The 20,080-nt window shown below is 38.7% G+C and overlaps 1 protein-coding gene across 1 annotated transcript in view; it reads left to right on the plus strand.

Annotated features, from left to right (window-relative positions):
- SEL1L (SEL1L adaptor subunit of SYVN1 ubiquitin ligase) overlaps positions 1–20,080 on the plus strand; it is a 54,841-nt gene that overhangs the window by 1,207 nt on the left and 33,554 nt on the right. The window contains exons 2-3 of the mRNA XM_059373582.1: positions 4,750–4,787; positions 5,615–5,846. Coding sequence (XP_059229565.1) covers positions 4,750–4,787; positions 5,615–5,846 — 270 coding nt within the window. The remainder of the gene's footprint in view (positions 1–4,749; positions 4,788–5,614; positions 5,847–20,080) is intronic.

Below are 20,080 nucleotides of genomic sequence, written 5' to 3' on the forward strand. Positions count from 1 at the left end.
TTTCCCAGATGGTTATTTGAATCCCCAAATTATCTGTCCTAGTTGTAAGTCAATGCCATAACGTCATTCTGTTTCTAAAATAAGACGTCTAAACCTAAAATTCTATCCATATTGTGGTTTGAGATACCACTTCAAAAGCAACAAGCATATGCTAGTTACTTTACTGCCAACATCATGCCTTGAGGTCTGCCTTCCCCCTTTTTAGTAATGGTTTGTATTCATGACCAAATCTCCAAAACTACCTGACTCTTGAAGCCCTGCTAACAATTATTTGACCACAGGAAATATGAAATAAACTGTTGAGTATAATCGATAGAGTACCTGATGGGCCATAGACCACTTGGCATCAGAAGTCCTCGTAGGAGTTTGTTAAACATGCAGTTTTAGGTATGGAGCAGGTTGGGGTATCTGTAGTTAAACAAGCTTCACAAATAATTCTTCACACTAACGCATAAGGACGACTAGTGAAAGAACACGGTGAGTATTCCTCTGAATTAAGTTTGCAGAATTTAAAGGAAATGAAAGCCCTACAAACATTTTCCTGCATATTCTGTTAACTAGATTTCATATGCGTTAAGAGCTTCACGTCAGTGGAAATGGTACTTGAAGAAGTCATTTAATCAACAGTAGGGATTCTCGGGATGTTATAATAGATTACTCATACTGAAGTGTTAAATCTTTGGATTGTGTTGATGTAAGCAGAGAACTGGGTTCAAAAATGTCTGCTCGGATTTCCATCGTAGTTCACCTGTGCCAGGGCATTTCTCTGGCGGAGCCAGAATCCATACTTAGCCAGAACTAAAGCAACAGAGATGTGCTGACAGGTAATAAAGGCACTACTGCGCTCAAGTGCAATTATAGTAAAACACTTGTGTGAGGTGAAGTTTTAGAAATTGAGTACATGGATTTTCAGTTGACTTTCTTATTCATTAAATTGCTTATGTATATAGGAAGTTAGCCTCATTATTAAAGATTTGTTCCTATTTAAAAATCAAGCCTTGGGCCATAATTCTGTGTGGATTTAAAGTTTGAATGTTACTGGTTACCAAAGCAAGTTGCATATTTACCAGTATAAGCAGCCAACAAAGGAAATCTTGATCCTATCACTGTTAGTAGCTGTTATTTCATATCTTGTTTTAAAGACATATAAAAATATGACATTTTTATTCAAAATGCTTTTTTCCTGTGAATAAATAAAGGAGAAGGTTAAAAAGATATTTCTCCATTTTCTCAGTATTAGAAAATGCTATATGTTTTCTCACTTAGAAATACTTGTTTTCTTATTTTCAGCAGGAAAAGATAAATGGTTCGCTTTTTCTTTTTTCTCCCTTTGTGCCAGTGTTACAGAATCTTTTAAATCAGGTTCACCACTAAGTATTCCAGGTAATAGTTCTATTAGATATTCAAAGAGTAAATTTCAGATTGCAGACGTTGTTTAATTTCATTATTCTTTTCTTCCCTAAAACATTATTGTGAGTCAACAGGACAGATGGTATTATTCTCTTTTGACAGGTTGAGAAAGAGGCTGACCAAGCTTGCTATTTTGAACCACGTGTATAAAATTAATATGTAATGAAGTGAAGTTTTGAACTTAGCTCTCCAGGCCTCTATTTTGGAGTAGTTAAAAATCAGGAGTATTGTAGGATCTGCACAGATTCAGTGGTAAAGCAGAGAGCAGATGTCTGCTCTCTTTTCACCAAACTCTTAGGACTTCTGTGTTTGAAGATCTATCAGTCTGTTTAGTTTACATGACAAGTTGGAAAATGAATTTATGATAATTACTTTTCCCTGAAAGAATATCCCCAGTACTTTTTGCAGTTTGGTTGGCGGATATAATAAAGATGAAAATTGGTCTTTTTCAAAGGAAAGTGTACAATTCTAAAGTAATGTAAACCTTTATATTCTGGATGTGATACTGTTGAATGAGAAATCTGTAACTCTTCATTGAACTCTTTTGCTTTTTTTTCTTGATGTTTGTGTTCTGCTAAAAGTGTTATTATTTTTGTTTATGCATAACTTAAGTGTCTTTGTTACCTTACTAATACATATCAGAAGTTTCTAGATTATAAGCAACTTCTATAAAAGTGTTATGTGAATAGATACATCACTTTGAGAGAGAAAATAGCTTATGCTTTAAGACTACCATCTGGAGTAGACTTTCCCATTTAGTAAATGAGAAAGAATTCTCTTATTTACTAGTAACCTTAGTACATATTGCTAGTTTGAAGAGAAGAGAGACAGAAGCATGATGCAATTCATGTGAAATAACCCTGATGTCACAGGTTTCAAGGACTCTCGGAGTTTAAAAACATATTTTGCTACTTCAATGTGTAATAGCTTGTAGTATCTCAAATGTACATGTCTTCAAGTTTACTTATAGGTATCTGTATTATATACTTATTTGCTGCATATGTGACCTGTTGTGAGAAGGCACTAAATTTCATGATTTAGTGATTAGTAATTTAAGAGCTCTGGCTTATTTAAAGTTTGGGGATATATACATTTACACAATTAATGTCTGCTCTTGATACATTAACTAGTTAATGTTTGTGATTACTTAAACACATCCACTCATACAACTTTGATATATGGTAGAGATAAATTTTTTTTCTTTTATCCAAATGTTGCTGAGAATGGAATTTGAACCATGTGTTAGAATTCGGGCTTTGGGTAAAACCTGTGAAGAAGTTAGCATGAAGGATGATTGTTAATTAAGTACCATCACTACCTAAATGTTATAGGTACTGTGGGATAATGCATGCTATACCCTTCTCTTCCCCACCCATAAGAAATAAAACATTTGGAAAGTAGTCTAAAAGTAGTAAATGTGAAAGTAACTATAGTTTAAGTGTTCTTTGAATTGACAGCACTTTTCTTATATGGCAAACCTCACTAGTAGACTAGTTTTCTCAAATATTCAAAAGAAACAAATACTATGAAATCGTGTTGTATATTATGCACATAATGAATTGGTTATACTTCTTTTTTTAAGAGTTTATTTATTTGATAGAGATGGCAAGCAGGCAGAGAGGCAGGCAGAGAGAGAGGAGGAAGCAGGCTCCCTGCTGAGCAGAGCCCAATGCAGGGCTCCATCCCAGGACCCTGGGATCATGACCTGAACTGAAGGCAGAGGCTTTAACCCGCTGAGCCACCCATGCACCTCAGCTTATACTTCTTAAAGTTAGCTCACTACTTTGATAATACAAACTCCAAAGCATATTTTTGTTATGCTTGAAAGAGTTACAAGTTATAAATAATATTTAAGATATAACCATATGGGGCGCCTGGGTGGCTCAGTGAGTTATGCCTCTGCCTCAGGTCATGGTCTCAGGGTCCTGGGATTGAGTCCCCCATCAGGCTCTCTGCTCAGCAGGGAGCCTGCTTCCTTCTCTGTCTCTCTGCCTGCCTCTCTGCCTACTTGTGATCTCTCTCTGTCAAATAAACAAATAAAATCTTAAAAAAAAAAAAGATATAACTATATGAAGTAAAGATGAATGGCAACTGTAACACTGAACTTTCTAGTAAAAAGCACTTGGTTTTATAGCATTTTGTCTACTGGTCAATTTCTTTTTTTTTTTTTTTTTTTTAAAGATTTTATTTATTTATTTGAAAGAGAGAGATTACAAGTAGGCAGAGAGAGAGAGAGGAGGAAGCAGGCTCCCTGCTGAGCAGAGAGCCCCATGCGGGACTCGATCCCAGGACCCTGAGATCATGACCTGAGCCGAAGGCAGCGGCTTAACCCACTGAGCCACCCAGGTGCCCGAATTTCTTATATAGCTTATGAGCTTATAACTGAGGTTGACTCCTAGATAAAATCAGATTATTTTAAGAAGAAGAAGGAAACCTAGAGACCATCTAACAGTTGTTTTTTGTAAACTGGCCAGGAATACAATGACCAAACATAAGCATATGGGCATTTGTGCTCAATGTGTTTGTATAAGATCAGGAAAAAGAGTAGCAAGTAGCCAGAATAGAAGTAATAGCACAAAAACACAGAATAATAGACAGAAAATTAACATAATTGGACAAAGCCAAAGCAGTAGATATGAATTTGGAAGAAAGATGTAACCAGGGGCTGGATTCATTGTTTATTTAATTTAAGATACTGATTTCTTAATAAATAGATCTCACATGAGTAAGTACATGATGGTATGCTGCTAGTTTTTGCTTTTATCTGGTTAACTCTTCAGTGAAGTAGAATACAAATCCTAAATATCTTAGTCTGGCAACTCTTCCGTCGCATAATAGTAATTGTTAGTGTCCATCTTTAGTAGTCTCAGTGAACAATAAAATGCTAATCAGCACCAGCACTAAAATAAGCTCTATAACTCCGGATTCTGAGCAGAGGAGAGTACTAGGTGGAACCCTGAACCACAGATTCAGAGATTTATTTTTTAAGTTTAGCAACTCAGTAGTAGAATAAAATACGAACAAAAGAATTGGATGGTGTCTGAGGAAGTGTGTTTGGTGGTAAGGGTGGTGGTGGTAATTGGGCTTCTTACCTGAATAAGGCACTAGATGAAAGCAGTGCCTTCCCGGGCAAAGAGGAAGAACTGTTCCATCTAACCCCTTGCTTTCCTTTTACCTAATCTTTTCTGCATAGTTGTTGAATACAACCGATTTTTAGATAATTCTAGGTATATTTATCAAGTGTCTGATTATTATTTGTTGTATTTATCAAGAGCTTTAACAATACCTGTAATTTCCCAACAAGAAGGATGATGAAATTGTCTTAAAATTTCTTTACAGATGAAGAAGGCAATCAAGATGAATCCTTAGATTCCAAGGTATGTACTATAATCTCCATTGACCAGTATTTGATGCCCAATTTAAAAGCATGAATTACGTGTCTTAGAAAGGATATGAAATCTGTCTTTTGAGCAACAGAATGGGATTAAGAAAAAAAAAGAAAAAAACTATAGCTGGTATCAATACACTAGTTCTTCTGGGGAGAAAAAATCACTGACCTGTAGGAGAGAGAATAATATTTTCATTCAGAGTGTTGGTTATTAGGTTTAATTTTAATTTGAATGTGCTGTGTGTGTAGAGCCTAAAGGCAGTAATATTCTACTGCCTACTGAGAGATTGATTTTATTCCTTTTTTTTCGTTTTTAGGGGTTTTTTTTTTTTTATTTTGAAGACTTAACTGCCATTTGTTTCCACTTCTATCAGGTTTTATAAATCTGTAGAGTTAATACATTTAAATTGGTTGGTTGAGTGAATAAGGCTGATTATGTATCCAAGGAGACCGTTCAGTTATGATCTCTATCTCTAGATTTGAGGGAATATAGATGAGAAACAGAAAGTTGTACAGGGCTATCATAAGGGCAAGTATAAGCTATATTGGGAGTTTGTAGGGGTCCCTACTCCAGGCTTCAGGAGTTAAGGAATGCTTCCTGTAAGAAATAACATCTAAGTTGAAATCAGAAGAAAGAGTCAGGTTAGGCAAGTGAGAAAGGCATGTAATGAACACATACCAAAGTTTAGAGAGATGAGCATGTATGGTATGTTCACAATTGAAGGAGATGTATCTGGATTAGTAAAAGTAATGGTCAAGTTGGGTTGGAGACAGTCCTGATACTATTTGAAAACTAAAAATCTCTTATATTCCCAGACTTCTTTGTCATCAGATGAGCCTGTAAAGGACCACAACACAGCTGGCAGAGTAGTCGCTGGTCAGATATTTCTTGATTCAGAGGAATCAGAATTAGAATCACCTATTCAAGAAGAGGAAGACAGCCTCAGGAGCCAAGAAGGGGAAAGTGTCGCAGAGGAAATCCGCTTTCTAGAATCTCCAAATCCAGAAAACAAGGACTACGAAGAACCAACGAAAGTACGGAAACAAGGTAGTCTAGACATTTTTCTTGCTTTTGCCTAATTTAGGAAGGAGATAAGTGAAATTTTTAACTAGTGTAGAAAGATGCAAAAGTCTGGTTTTATTCATTATGAGCCACGTATAATGTGTAGAGTGTAGTAGTTAATGATTTTCTAGGTTTTTACATATCAGAGTTATTCACCTAACAGATTTGACCTAAGGTACATAAGCTGAATTTGATAATCAAAATTGGATTTGTATTATATTAATATCCTAACATCCTCTTTTTGTACTTCAGTATGTAATTATCTGTCCAAGTGGGACACAGAATAGAAACTCAGGAGAAATCATCTAATATGCTGCTCTGGTTATTTTCAGAATTGTGTTAGGTTTTTTACTACAATAACCTTCCCAATCACCTAGGAAATTGATATAGGTGTTTATCTAACTGAAGCTTATGTAAACTTCGATCCCTTCTAATTTTTACCTTCTTGACACCCTCTATTTTTAAATTTAAAATTTGCTCTTTCTCATAGTAGAGTGTGCTGAATACTTCTAAGAATTAATTATTAATCCACTCCACCCTGTCCTGCCAACCTTTTGTCATTTTGTTTATTATTTCAAAGATCACAATGATACCCACTTATTACTTTGTTACTAGCCACTTTTGGAAATTGATACAGATTTTATCTTTCGAAATACAACTTTTTTTCAAAACTAGAATTTTTTTATTACAAATATTCATACCCATGAATAGAAAAACCTTGTCTAAAAATATTAAAATTACTTTAATCCCATGAGCTAGACACAGCTGTTAACATCATGGAGAAAACTCTTCAAGCTCTTTTCTAAATGTATAGTTCTAAGAACACTAAATTGGGTCAAAATGTATATACTGTTTTACAGCCTGCATTTTGTGCTTAACAGTTTGTCTTGAATGTTTTCCCCTATCATTTAGTATTCTTTTAAAATTTGATGGTTAATGGCTATAAAAAATTTTACAGGTAGGAGCACCTGGCTGACTTATTTGGAGGAGCACGTGACTCTTGATCTTGGGGTCATGAGTCCAAGCTCCACTGTGGACATAGAGATTACTTAAGTAAATAAAACTTTAAAAATTTACATGTAAATATACCATAAATTAGAAACAGATTGTTTATAAATTTTTTTGCTGGGAGATCATTTTAGATGTATCTTTGTGCACATCTATGAAAATTTTCTGAGAATTAGTTTTTTAAAAGTAAATTTGCTGGACTGAATGTAAAATTTTAAAAGATATTTGATCCCATACTGTTAAAATGTAAAAAAAAGTAATTCTGTTCACTTCCTTTTAAATGACTCCTTTTCATGTGCCTCAGCCAAAAATATGTATTACCATTTTTAAATTCTTGCCAAATATTATAGTTTAATTCATTCATTTTTATTTTTTTATGAGGGAGGATTCAAAATATGCACAAAAGTGGAGGGTGGTCGTGACCCCCTTGCCCATCATCTGGGGTCAGCAGCCCTCCACATTCTTATTCTTGCTTCATCTCTGCCACCGCATATGCATCTACTCTCTTCTTTCCTAGAGTATTTACAGCAGATTCCATGTTATATCACCTGTGTATGTATCTCTGAAAATATGCCCTTTTTCCCCTAGCAAACCACAGTGGTACTATAATGTCCACAAAATTAACGATTATTCTTGAATCACCCAATCCCCAGTCCCTGTGCAGTTTTCCCTGTTGGTTCAGATATCTTTTTAGAACTGGTTGGTTTGAATCAGTATCCACACCAAGATCTTAGTTTTCTCTTAATCTATAACAGGTCTTTCTCCCTTGTTTTTTATTTCATTTTGTTTGGTAAAGAAATAATGTCCTTTGTGCTATACAGTTTCCCACATTCTGGATCTAGCTGGTTGTATCCTTGTAATGTCATTGAACTTACTCACTCCCGGCTATGTAGTCTGTAAATTGGACGTTAACTGTAGACGCTGAGGTAGATTTAGCTCTGGTGTTTTCCTGAGACTATCTCATAGTAGAGTATTGTGTACTTCCTAATATAATGCATCCGGAGGCACAGAGTATTTGATTGTTCCACTTCTAGAAATTGATCAGTGAAGCTGGGTGATGTCAGCCTGATCCAGCCATTCAGAAGTTCCTCACTGACCTTTTACCCAGAGGCTTCCACAACCATTTTGTTTGTCTGGATCCATTATTTCACTAGGAATTGCAAAATGATGTCTTTCTGATGTATAATACCTCCTGCATTTGTTACCTGGGATTCTTTTATAAAGAAAAACTTGCCCTCACAACTCTTTGTTTACCCTGAAACACAGTCCTCACATGCAGGTTAGATGCTTGGTTCTTTCCCTTGAAATATTTTCAAATAATAATTTGGTGCTCTAGCAACCTCCAAAGGAGGCCAGTAAGTACGTTTTTGTCTGTTTGTTTCTGTTTGCTTTGCTTCTGAGCATCATTCCAGATCTGTGGGTTTCACATATGTTTGCTTCACAGGATTGCAGTCCTTTTTCATTGCTCACATTATCCTATTTTTGCATACTGAGAGTCCCTTTAAGTTCATTCTTGTGGACTAATCATAACCGACTTTTAAACTTGTTTTTATTTTTCAGGCAAGATGGGATATCTTAAATTCATCTTACACATTTCCTAACCCTGAAATGAATCAGCCATTTCTCAAGAAAAAAAAAAAATTCCTTTTCGTAGGAAATTGCATTTAGACACTACAATCTAGGCACCAGGAACACACACTGCAACTAAGTTGTCATACTGGTCACTCTGGTGAATACGGTTAGGAAATGTATCATTCATCCTGGTTCTTCCAGGTTGAATTAAACACTGTAAAAAAAAAAAAAACCTGACAAATTTTGAACTCAAAAGAATAAAGAGATCTTACCCAGTACCAAACTTGACTAATATTTTCAGAGAGAATAATTATCACAAGACACAGGTGAAGTGTCAAGAAGTTCAGACTGCCAGGGCTACTCCTAGGTTCTGCTTGCCTCGATTAGGGTGCACCCTGGCCCAGATTTTAACATACGAGGCCTCTAAATGGTGTATATGGAATGTCACTTCCATGAAAGGGAGCTATTTCCATTATAAAACATCTCCAGTTTAGTCTATGATAATTGCATAGCTTATGTGATGTTTTCTAGGAGGTCATTCCTCAAAATATATACATCCCAGATTTATGTCTGGACATACCACGTCCATCCTGCTAAAGCATTCTGTAGGTAAGGAGAACCCTCCTGGGAGTAAGTACCTTTAGTGTGCATCAGCATGTTTCTAACATGATTTGATCATGTCATCTTTCTCTCTGTTTATATATAACATAAGTTATGTGCATGGCTTTGAGTGTGTGCAGTCCCAGCTACATTAGAACTGAGAACTGAGTAATATGACATTTATTTATAGACTTGCTTCCTTTATTGGCCTCTCATCCTTATCTCTGCCATATTGATCTTCCTAAAATTCAAATTTGATCCATAACTCCTCTATTTACAACCCTTCATTATTTCCCCATTTGCCTTTGAGATGCAGCACAAACTCCTTAACATGATTCCCAAAGCCTTCCATGTGCAGCATGGCCTCTGTGGCTTCATCTCCCACAACTCTGCCCAAGACCCTCTTACAGCAATATCAGACCCTTCAACAATCTTCAAATACACCATGCAGTTTATGCTTCTAATAAGGTCATAACTTGTACAAGTTCTTCCTACTGTTTGGAACACTTTCCTCACCCCCTTGCCCAAGTTTATCATATTTCTACTCATCCTTAAAAATGAATGTAAGTTTCTCCTTTCTGAACCACCAGGGGCCGAACTGAACCACCAAGGGCAGTTGAAGAGTCTCATGTCTTTAAGAACTTCCTGCTTGGTATCCCTGCTTTCTCTTCTTCCGCTTATTTCAGTTCTCTTAGCAGCAGCCAGAGCAGTTTTCCTTCCTGTTCAGAGCCTCCAGTGGCTTCCGATCACATTCAGAATAAAGTCCAATCAAGGCCTTACATGATCTAGTACTTCCTCTCCCTGTGACTTCATCTTCTGCCACGTCCCTTCACTCACATGACTCCAGCCATTTTTGCCTTCTTGCTATTTGTTGACTATTTCACACTTATTTCCAACTGTGTCTGGTATCCCCAGGACCATACCTTCAGCTTAGTGATTCTCCATGAGATTCACAGGACTGAGCATATAGTCATATTTAGGGCTATGATTTATTACAGCAAAAGAACACAAAGCAAAATCAATAAAGAGAAAGATACATGGGTGAAATCTGGGGAAAACAGATGCAGCTTCCAAAGGTCCTCTCCCTGGGGAGTCACACAGAATGTATTTAATTTCCCCAGTAACAAGTTGTGACAACACATGTGATATGCTGTCTGCCAGAGAAACTGATTAGAGACCTAATACCTTTTTTTTTTTTTTTAAGATTTTACTTATTTATTTGACAGAGAGATAGCAAGAGAGGAGGCAAAAGCAGGGGGAGTAGGAGAGAGAGAAGCAGGCTTTCTACTGAGCAAGTAGCCCAATGTGGGACTCGATCCTGGGATCCTGGGATCATGACCTGAGCCAAAGGCAAATGCGTAAAGACTGAGCCACCCAGGTGCCCCGAGACCTAATACCTGGAGTCATTTTAGGGTGCTGGCCATGTAGGCAGTCTGTGCCCAGCACATACCAAAATTACAGACTTGCACAAGGAAAGCAGGTGTTCACCAGAAACCATATTGTTTGTGCACTTGGGATGAGTCACTCATAACAGGGTAGTAGGCACTCTTCCAGAATCTTAAGTTCCTAGACACCAGCCAAGGGCGAACCTTATAAACCTTTTCAAGGACAGAGGTTTAAGCCTGGTCTATGAACTCTTCTCTACACATCCTTGGTCCCTGGTCATCTTGTCTTTATGGCAAAGTTACTCTCAGTAAGACCTGGACAGTAGAGTGAGACCAGTCTGCCGTACTGATTTCAGTTATGCCCTTCATGAGTCCTACACCCAGCTAATTAACAAGCTCCATTAACCATAGAGGCCAGATGGTTTCCTTCTTAAATATCTATATTAACTTTTTTTAACCTAGTCTTAAGCCATCAATTCAGGCCCAGCAGAACTGGCCAGTAAGTTGAAGCTGAGGCAGTGTCGTGATAGGGTGCACAAACAGAATTGTAGACCCAGAGGGCACGTATGGTAACCCTGGAAACAGAGTTTACCATCACTGAGGCAGCCCAACCCAGACATATGTTAGGCAGGATGATGTGGCCTCCTGGCATGGGCATCTTCTAGGTATCCAGTCCAAGTACTTTAGTTCCATTTTTTAGTTTCAGAGCAACTGCCAGTCAGTCCCAAACAGTTTTGTTGTCCATGACACTGTTCATCCACCTCACGAGTGTGGACAATATCTGGAGGTTTTCTGCATGGCAGGTGTAGGGACTGGGCCACCTCCTGCTGCCTCACAGTCAGCCCTGTCTGGTATGAGGGGCTCCACAGTCTGAATGCAGAGCACTCTCAACAGCTCAGAAGAGTGCATGGAGAGTCTTCCTTTAGGAAGGGGAAGAAGCTTCCAGAAATAGTTGCAGAAAACACCATTATTCTCCCCTCACTCATGCCTCTCCAGGTGCAGGGGTTTTAGTTTATTTTCCTTGGTTGTTACAAAATCAGAGTTTCCATTCAGTAGTCATATGATTTTTTTATTTTCTCAGTCATCCCCTACTCTCATCCAGACATTTTACTTGGAGGGGTTCTGTGTAAGAAAGGCAAGACATCTTCACAGAAAAGCATTTTTATACATCTGAACCAGAAAAACATCATGTTCAAAACTTGGCAGGACAAAAGTCCTGAATTTTCAAAAAATTTCAAAATAGATTTATATCACGTCCCACCTCTTTCACCCTGATCACTTAACCCGTAAAGCAACCTAGGAAAGATCACCCCCTCTCTGAGGACAGCTGCACTGGAACAGTCAGATCGCACTAAGGTGTGCACCAGAGAGAAGGGGAGAGAGAGAGGCGTGAAGTGAAGAGAGAAGCAGTCAGGTAATTAGTCCCTTGTTGGAGATGGCGGCTTATCAGGAGAGCCAGGCACAAGTTAAGGCCTATTCCACAGGGGCTGGAAATCCCTCGGTAACTCGACCTTTCAGGAGCAAATAGAGGGTCCCACTCCCTGTGATGTCTCCTCCCCCAAAGGATAGCTCTGGACAACAGTCTCAAGTTAGGACTGTGGTCAGTCTCTGTATCAGAAATAACACACCAGTCAGCAGCTTGATTTCAGATGGTCCCATCAGAGAACAAACCCTTTCCTATGAACATTTGTCTGTGACCCAGACAGTCTAGCCGGGCATCCACGATTTTCATCACAATATGAGGCCCCACAGAGAGGTGGCCTAATGTCCAGTAGGCCACAGCATCTGATTTCTGTTTATTGAGCCTGTGGCTGCTCTTGGTTCTGTCCAGCTCACACCGAGGCTGGAAGCCTGTCCCAAATAGCATCAGGTTTTAGCTTTGAATCAAGTTCAAGCAAATAGGATTTGTGAATTCAGGATTTTTTAAAAGCCAGAGGCTTTTTTCAGCAGCAGAGTCAAGATGCTACAGGGCCAAAAAGTCCAGGTGGCATGCAAGGCTGGGCCGCAGCTTTGTCTTGTTGGTCTTTGGGCGTGCACAAGCTCTCTCTCACTTTCTGTGTCCTCCTCTCCCATCTCCCTCCCCACACACAAACATACACAGGCACGCAGGCATCAGGCCCTAAGGTCAGACCTCTACCTTCGGAAGCACTCACTTAGCCAACCAAAACCTGCTCTTTAGGACTCCAAAAGTGTGTTTCCACCTGCAGATCACCTCTTTCTTATTGTCTCCCTTTTAACAAGGGCTCCACTAAACGTCCATATCTTCCATAGCAAAACCCAGCAATTATAGAGACTTGTTCTGTTTCCAATACTCAAGAGTTTTAATTCCAGCCCGCCTACTGGCGGCAAAAAAGCAAGGAAGTTTGTCCCACTAACACATTTCTTTTTTGCCGCTTCTGCTGATCAGGGTGATTGGAATTATGGATGGAATTATAAGCATTTAACATCGTGTATCAATTTTTCTCATCCATCCATTTGTGGTAGCCACGAAATACAAAGCCACTAAAAGAATCCCTTCTTTTTTTCTTATTGCAAATTTACTTGAACTGCCAGGAAGTAAATTCATCATTTGCATGTTAACGTGATAGCTGCCAGGGAAGATCCTGGCTGGAATGCAGGGGAGGAAGGGGAATGGAGGAGGCCAGTGCAGCAGAAGCTAGACTGAAAAAAAAACTGCTAGAGTGCAGCCTTCCCTTTTCTTTCTGCCTTATCTAAAATTTTGCTTTAGTGATTTGGAGAACAAAGGCAAAAGAAAAATTAAATTTCTTTACTACTTACAGCCCATTCATAAGTCCTTAAAAGGCAGAGTGACATTCCTCTAGGAACTCAGCTGCCTCAATATTAACACTTTGCTAAGGGCAAAAGGCAATCTTAATCTTAGCCCGACCCTCCAGGATCCTGTAAGTTTATTTTAGTATTTTAAAATTGCTTTGGAAACTTCCTTTATCTCTGTCAAGATAGGTGTTGGCAATCATTTCCCAAGCATATGACCCACCGATATACATCTGAAGAGTCTCATGACTAAGGTTTAATGAGTCAGTAGTAAAAGATCTTTTCCCAACAATAGCTAGTCCCCTCAAGGTCCTGGAAACCATGCTTCCCAAATTCCTTAGAGACTTGGCTATCCCCAACCCTATCCCCAACTCAACTTGAAAGGTGGGAAATAATCAGCCACTCCTCATAATGCCAGCACAGCTCTTTCCTGTCATGTCCCTGTGCTTTAATAAAATGACCTTTTTGCACCAACGACGTCTCAAGAATTCTTTCTTGGCCGTCATCTCCGAATCCCAGCATCATTCCTACATCATTCGGCCTAGTTCTACTCCCTCTTCCCATCCTGCCCCTCTAACCCACTTGGAGGAGAGAGCACTGTAAACTTTTAACATTTTTGGCCTGTTCACTTTGGGGATTTGGGGGTCCTTTCTCCAATCTGGAGGAGAAAATAAAACCCAATGGCATTGTTTTAGCCACCATGGCCAAAAGCAACTAGCCTGCTCTCCCAGAGTTGGATCTGTCATTTTCAAGTTCCACGGGTAACTTTTACTTCTCACAACAGATAATGACTCAGCTGAGGCTGCATACCATGGCTGGCCGCCAAAGATTCATTATACCCTGTCCCCTCCCCTTCCTTTCCCTAACGGTGCTTTCACCATGTTTCAGTGGGTTAGGGTCATCCTGCTCATCTGACCTGTCTAGGTCATCCTAGCCAATCCTACTTGTGATGCCCCTGACTTCAGGGGTCCCCAGACCTCCGTGATTTGCTGGGAGGACGCAGCATGCAGTTGTACTCACAGCTTTGAGTTCTTGTAGCAAAAGGATACAAAGTAAAATCAGCCTGGGGTGAAGTGCAAAGGACACAAAACACAAGTTTCCAACTGTCCTCTTCCAGGGGAGTTACAAAGGATGTCCTTAATTCCCCTGGCACATGGGACAACATATGTGAAATATTATCTTCTAGGGAAGCTCATTAGAGACCCAGTGCTTAGAGTTTTTAATGGAGACTAGTCATGTAATCATTTCTGGCCTGGCGCATACCAAAATTGCAGGTTCCCAGAAGGAAAACACATGTTGAGCATAAACCACATTGTACAGACAGTTTAGGCACAATAAGTCACTTCTATCAGGGTCGTGGGAACCCTCTCAAAGTAGAACTTTCCAGATTCTAGCCAAGGGCCCACTTTTTCAAAGGCAATTTGCAAAATGCCCATGGCAATTGTTTTCTGCACATCATCCCAGTAAGCTTTTTTTTGTTGTTTAAATGAATAAATAAATGGTCATCAAGAAGGGAAGTTATTACATTGTGTTATTTCTTATTGTAGAATACTCAGTTGTTGGGGTTTTTTTTAGATTTTATTTATTTATTTGACAGAGAGAGTCACAATGAGAGAAGGAACAGAAGCAGGAGGAGTGGGAGAGGGAGAAGCAGGCTTCCTGCTGAGCAGAGAGCCCGATGTGGGGCTTGATCCCTGAACCCTGGGATCATGACCTGAGCCCAAGGCAGGTGCTCAATGCCTGAGCCACCCAGGTGCCCTCATAGTTATTTTTAAGATTTTATTTATTTATTTTGACAGAGAAGGAGAAATCACAAGTAGGCAGAGAGGCAGACAGAGAGAGTGGGAAGCAGGCTCCCTGGGCTCAATCCTAGGACCCTGAGATCATGACCTGAGCTGAAGGCAGAGGCTTAACCCACTGAGCCACCCAGGTGCCCCCCTCATAGTTATTTTAAAAGGAACATTATTATTGCAGGTAACAAAATCCATCAAATAGTGGCAAAAGCAGAAGTTTATTTTGGTTCCATAGTTAGGGCTCTTGCCATCAAGGACTCCAGCTCCTTTCTCTCCTATTCAGGCTCCTTAATAAATTAGCTTTATCTTCATGTTTGTTCCATATGGTCACACCTGGTGATGGCTGTATCTCCAGGTCCTGGGTCCTCAGGAAGAATTGATACCTGCACCAGGAGTCACTGGTAGAACTACCAAGACAGGGCACCTGGGTGGCTCAGTGGATTAAAGCCTCTGCCTTCAGCTCAGGTCATGATCCTAGGGTTCTGGGTATGATCCCAGTGTTCTGGGATCGAGCCCTAAGCCCCGCATTGTACTCTCTGCTCAGCAGGGAGCCTGCTTACCCATCTCTCTCTGCCTGCTTATGATCTCTGTCTGTCAAATAAATAAATAAAATCTTTAAAAAAAAAAAAAAAAAACCTACCAAGACAATCACTTGACCATCCCTAGCTCCATAGACAGTGAGGAAAGGGTTAAGAATTGACAGCCAATCTGCAGTCTGCCACCTGAACAATGCTAGTGTTTAGTGAAATGTCACATTATAAATAATTCAATTAGTATGATCCTTGTATTGGTCAGGGTTCTCCAGAGAAAGAGAACCAAAGTCTGTCCACTGGCAGAATTACTTTTGGTCAAGGGAGGTCAGTCTTTGTTCTGTTAGGCCTTCAACTAATTGAATGGGGCATACCCATGTTATGGAGGCTAATCTGCTTTACTCAAAAGTCCATTGATTTAAATGCTAATCTCTTCCACAAACACCTTTACAGAAACATCTGGAATAATGTTTGACCAACTATCTGGGCACAAGTTGACACACACAATTAACCATCACAGGTCCCTTTTGTAAAAGAAAGTCCCCCCCCCCTTCTTTTTTTCATATATTTGCAAGTGAGAAGAAAAATTAACAGTAACATCAGTAAGAGTCATTACCTCAGGAGAAAAAAGGGACTTCATGGTGGTAGCTAAAGATGACTTTGATTTTTCTTTAATTTTGTACACTTTCCTGTTGCTTGGATTGTCTTTGCTATAATAAACATGTTATCCAGATGGTCGTAAAAAATTAGAAGTAAAATCAAGTCAAATAATGAGCCTCTTGCTCTATTTCAAGTAGCACAAAAGGAACAGAGTTTAAACTTCACTAAATCATGCTTAAATTGGGTTCTGGAATAAGCAAGTTGGTTAAGTAATAAGATGGCATTGCTACCCCATTGTCACTCTCATGGGGGTGGCTAGGAATAAACAAACCTTAATTTAGTGATCAGATTTAACAAGATAAATGGCTAAGGGAACAGGCCATTCTCTACAACAGGTGCTAACTTTAATGAAAAGATTTTGTTGTTTCTTTCATTTTGTATGGTTGTACGGAAAATTATCTGTGCAAGAAAACTCCTTTAGGAGACCATCTTTGTGTTTGAAACTCTAAGAACTGTCTTTAAAGCCATTTTTCAGAGATGCTCACTCTTAAATAGTTTTCCTGAGCATCTGTATGATTTCTGATAGTGCCTGTCACTTAAGTGTCATGAACTTGTCACTTTCTTCTGGGCACAGGGGCCAGTGCTTGCTTCTGTTTCTACTTTAAAATGATTAGTTATTTCTCACAAAACTGAGCTTGTCAACTCTGATCTTAATGTTTTGTTCATTCTCCTATTACTACATTTCATTCTTCTTCTGAAGGGTTTTATTCCTTAAAGCACAGCTTCCCTGCATATAGTCTGCTTGTCTTTCGTTCCTTCCTACTTCATTAACATAAGTAATTTCTCAATCGTAGTTAGTAATTCTCAGCATTGAGTGAAAGCAATCTCTTGGAGCAGATTATATAACGTTGGTATTTTCCCTCAGAGATTACTATCCCATTCTTCCGCAGTAAATACCTCCTTATTTGGCCTTATTTGGCCATCTCAGGTATGGTTTACTTTGAATCATCTGTTCCTATGTTTTGTTCTTAAATCTTTGGGGGTTTTTCCTGATGGTTGGTTCATTGAGTTTTTACCTTGGTGTTGACTAAAACTGATGAGCATTTTATGACAAATGTATTGAGGTTGATAGCTTTTGAACATTAAATGATTGTATTTCAACTATTTACTACTACAAATACATTCTACTAAAATGTTATTTACTGTTGTATGTTTAGAAATAAAAAATTACTTCAAACAAGCAGCATGATTAAGTAGTTTTCTTATAAACAGAACACTCATGTAAACTTATAGGTACAATATCAGACTTAATTGGCAGTGTTAAAGCTCCTAAGATGAGAAATTTGCAAAGCTAAATCATTTGCCTTTGTTTTTATGGATCTAGAGGTTGACTTTTGGGGGTTTTTTGATCTTACCATTAGAAAATGAGGAAAAAATAATGTCGCAATTCCCAGGACATTTAATTTAGTTCATATGGCAACATTGTGGCCACACTTTCACTGCTCCCTCTCTCTTGGATTCTTTCCATCAGCATCAGACATGCTGTAATAGCTTATATTTTAAAAACCAAAACCCCCTCCAGCGACCACCCTGCTTCCCTGCTCCCCTTTATTTATTTTTAAGATTTTATTTATTTATTTGACAGAGATCATAAGTTGGCAGAGAGACAGGCAGAGAGAGAGAGGGAGGAAGCAGGCTCCCTGCTAAGCAGAGAGCTGGAAGCTGCATGACCTGACCTGAAGGCAGAGGCTTTAACCCACTGAGCCACCCAGGTGCCCCTCCTTACTCCCCTTTAATAGCATCATTCTTTGAAACAAGAGTTGTCTGTGTTCACTGATTATACTTCTCTTCCCATTCTCTCATCCAACTCTCGGGATGCTCTGGTCCCCTCGAGACCTCTAAATCCGCTCTGCTCCAGTCACATTCTCTTTTCTGAATACCTGGTCAGTTCTTGGTCCTCATCTTTCTGATCTCTCACATATTTTTTCCTACTCTGAAGAAGCTTTCATCACTTAGCTGTTGGTTTTCTGAAATCTGTCAGATCTTGAAATATAAGGTTGCCCTGACACCTAGCCTTTGACCCTCTACTTCTGTCTGTACCAGGTTTTTGTGTAATGACTACACTGTAGCTAATTTAACCAGTCTCCTGTTGACAGACCTTTGAATTCTTACTGGTTTTCTATCTTTATACACAAATACTGTCATATACATATCTCTTTGAATACTTATGGGAGCATTTCTACAAGTTAAACATTCTCGAAGTGGAAAAATGTGATCCCAAGTATGAACTTTATGAATTCTAATAGGTATTTCTGAAGGTCCCTCTTGAAGAGGTACTAACTGATAATCCCACTAGTAGTATGAAAGTCCCCATTTACCTGTAATCTGGCCAGCACTGAAAGACCCAGGTTTGGGGTTGTTGTTTGGGCTGTCCTTTTTTTTCTTTTTTTTTTTTTTTAACTTTTTCTAGCTTTCTTGATTGATTTTTACTCACTTTGCAAGAGCAGTTCTTTACCAGTTTAAATATAAAGCAGTCCATTATTTATTATAAATTCTCTTCTAACATAAGTTATAGAAATCTTACCATCAGGGTTTAAATAGATTGTGGTATTCTGCCATTACTGTATAGTCAAAATATGATACCTTATTGAGAACTGTGATTTTTTTTTTTTAAAGGAAGGTGCTAAATTGACTTAATGACACATTTTTCCCTCTTTCATTTTTAGAGTCAGGTTTGACTACTGGCTATCATTAACTTAAATTGCATAATCAGTCAGCTTCATTGTGCCAGAGCCATGATTACCATAGTTTTTAAAGCTAGTAGGTACCATTTTTGTGGCAGTTTTTAAAATGACAGCTTTGAAATTCTTGCAGAATTTCTTCACGGAAAGAAAATTAACTGAAATTAATGCTATTGTGAGGACTATCTACTTGAGATAATTGACTTGGAACTGGCAAGTCCCAGTCAGTAACTTTTAGAAGACTTTAAACCAAGTGTAAAAGGTAGTAAAAGTAGCAATTTCCATGTTGTCATATTGCTTGGAAAAGATACCTGAGAGATACAGATTTTCTTTCTAGTTACTTACTAATAAACACATTACTTAGATCAAGATTCACTCTCACTAAATTGGTGAAACCCAGGCACCCTGGGGATTCTTCCTACTTAAGTAAGTGCTGAATGAGCAGTAGGTTAGAACCTTTTGTTGCCAAAATCTCTTGCGTTCTTTCCAGTTTCTTTGCTGGTGTACAGTTCCATCACATGAAAGAGAATCCTTTCATACATTGGTACCACTTAGAAAGTGTTGGCAAACTGGGATTCTTAAGGCAAGCTATTTGTTTTTAAAACAAATTTCTATTATCAGAAAAATATATATTCTTTTAAACTATTGTATTTTAATTTGAAATTCACATTGACAAACTGCTATTTTACAGATACTATTTTTCTCAAGCAAATTTGAATCTAGTAGCAGTACATAGGAGTGCCTTTTTTCAAACTGTGTAGTTAAAATGGTCCCTCTGAGGTCGTTGCTAAAGGGTGCTTTGCTTATACATTGTACTAAAGATCATTTCTTGTAGACACAGGTGGATCAAAGTATTTGCCTTTGGTCAGTGATTACCAGGATGGTGAAAGACGTTTGCCTGATGGCAAACAGTTTGAAATTAATTTTGCCTTTCATAACTTACTGAAAATAGTTTTCAAGTAAGTATGAATTCTTCTTTGCACAGGTGAGAAGGAGCATCCATTTCATGTGCTTTCAGAGCAGGAGTGCCTATGAGAGTAGCAGTGTTATCTCTTTAAGGCTATTACCTTAAGTGGCAGGCACGTGGTGGGTCCCTTACGTGTATTATTTCAGTTCATCTTTGTGAGTAACTCTATGCAGCTAGGACTCTTATCCCTATTTGTAGATAAAGAAGTTACCTGCAGATAATTTTACAGATAAGGGGAGAGATTAGTGAAT

Source organism: Mustela nigripes, chromosome 13 (genome assembly GCF_022355385.1).
Source record: "Mustela nigripes isolate SB6536 chromosome 13, MUSNIG.SB6536, whole genome shotgun sequence".
Classification (NCBI taxonomy): domain Eukaryota; kingdom Metazoa; phylum Chordata; class Mammalia; order Carnivora; family Mustelidae; genus Mustela; species Mustela nigripes.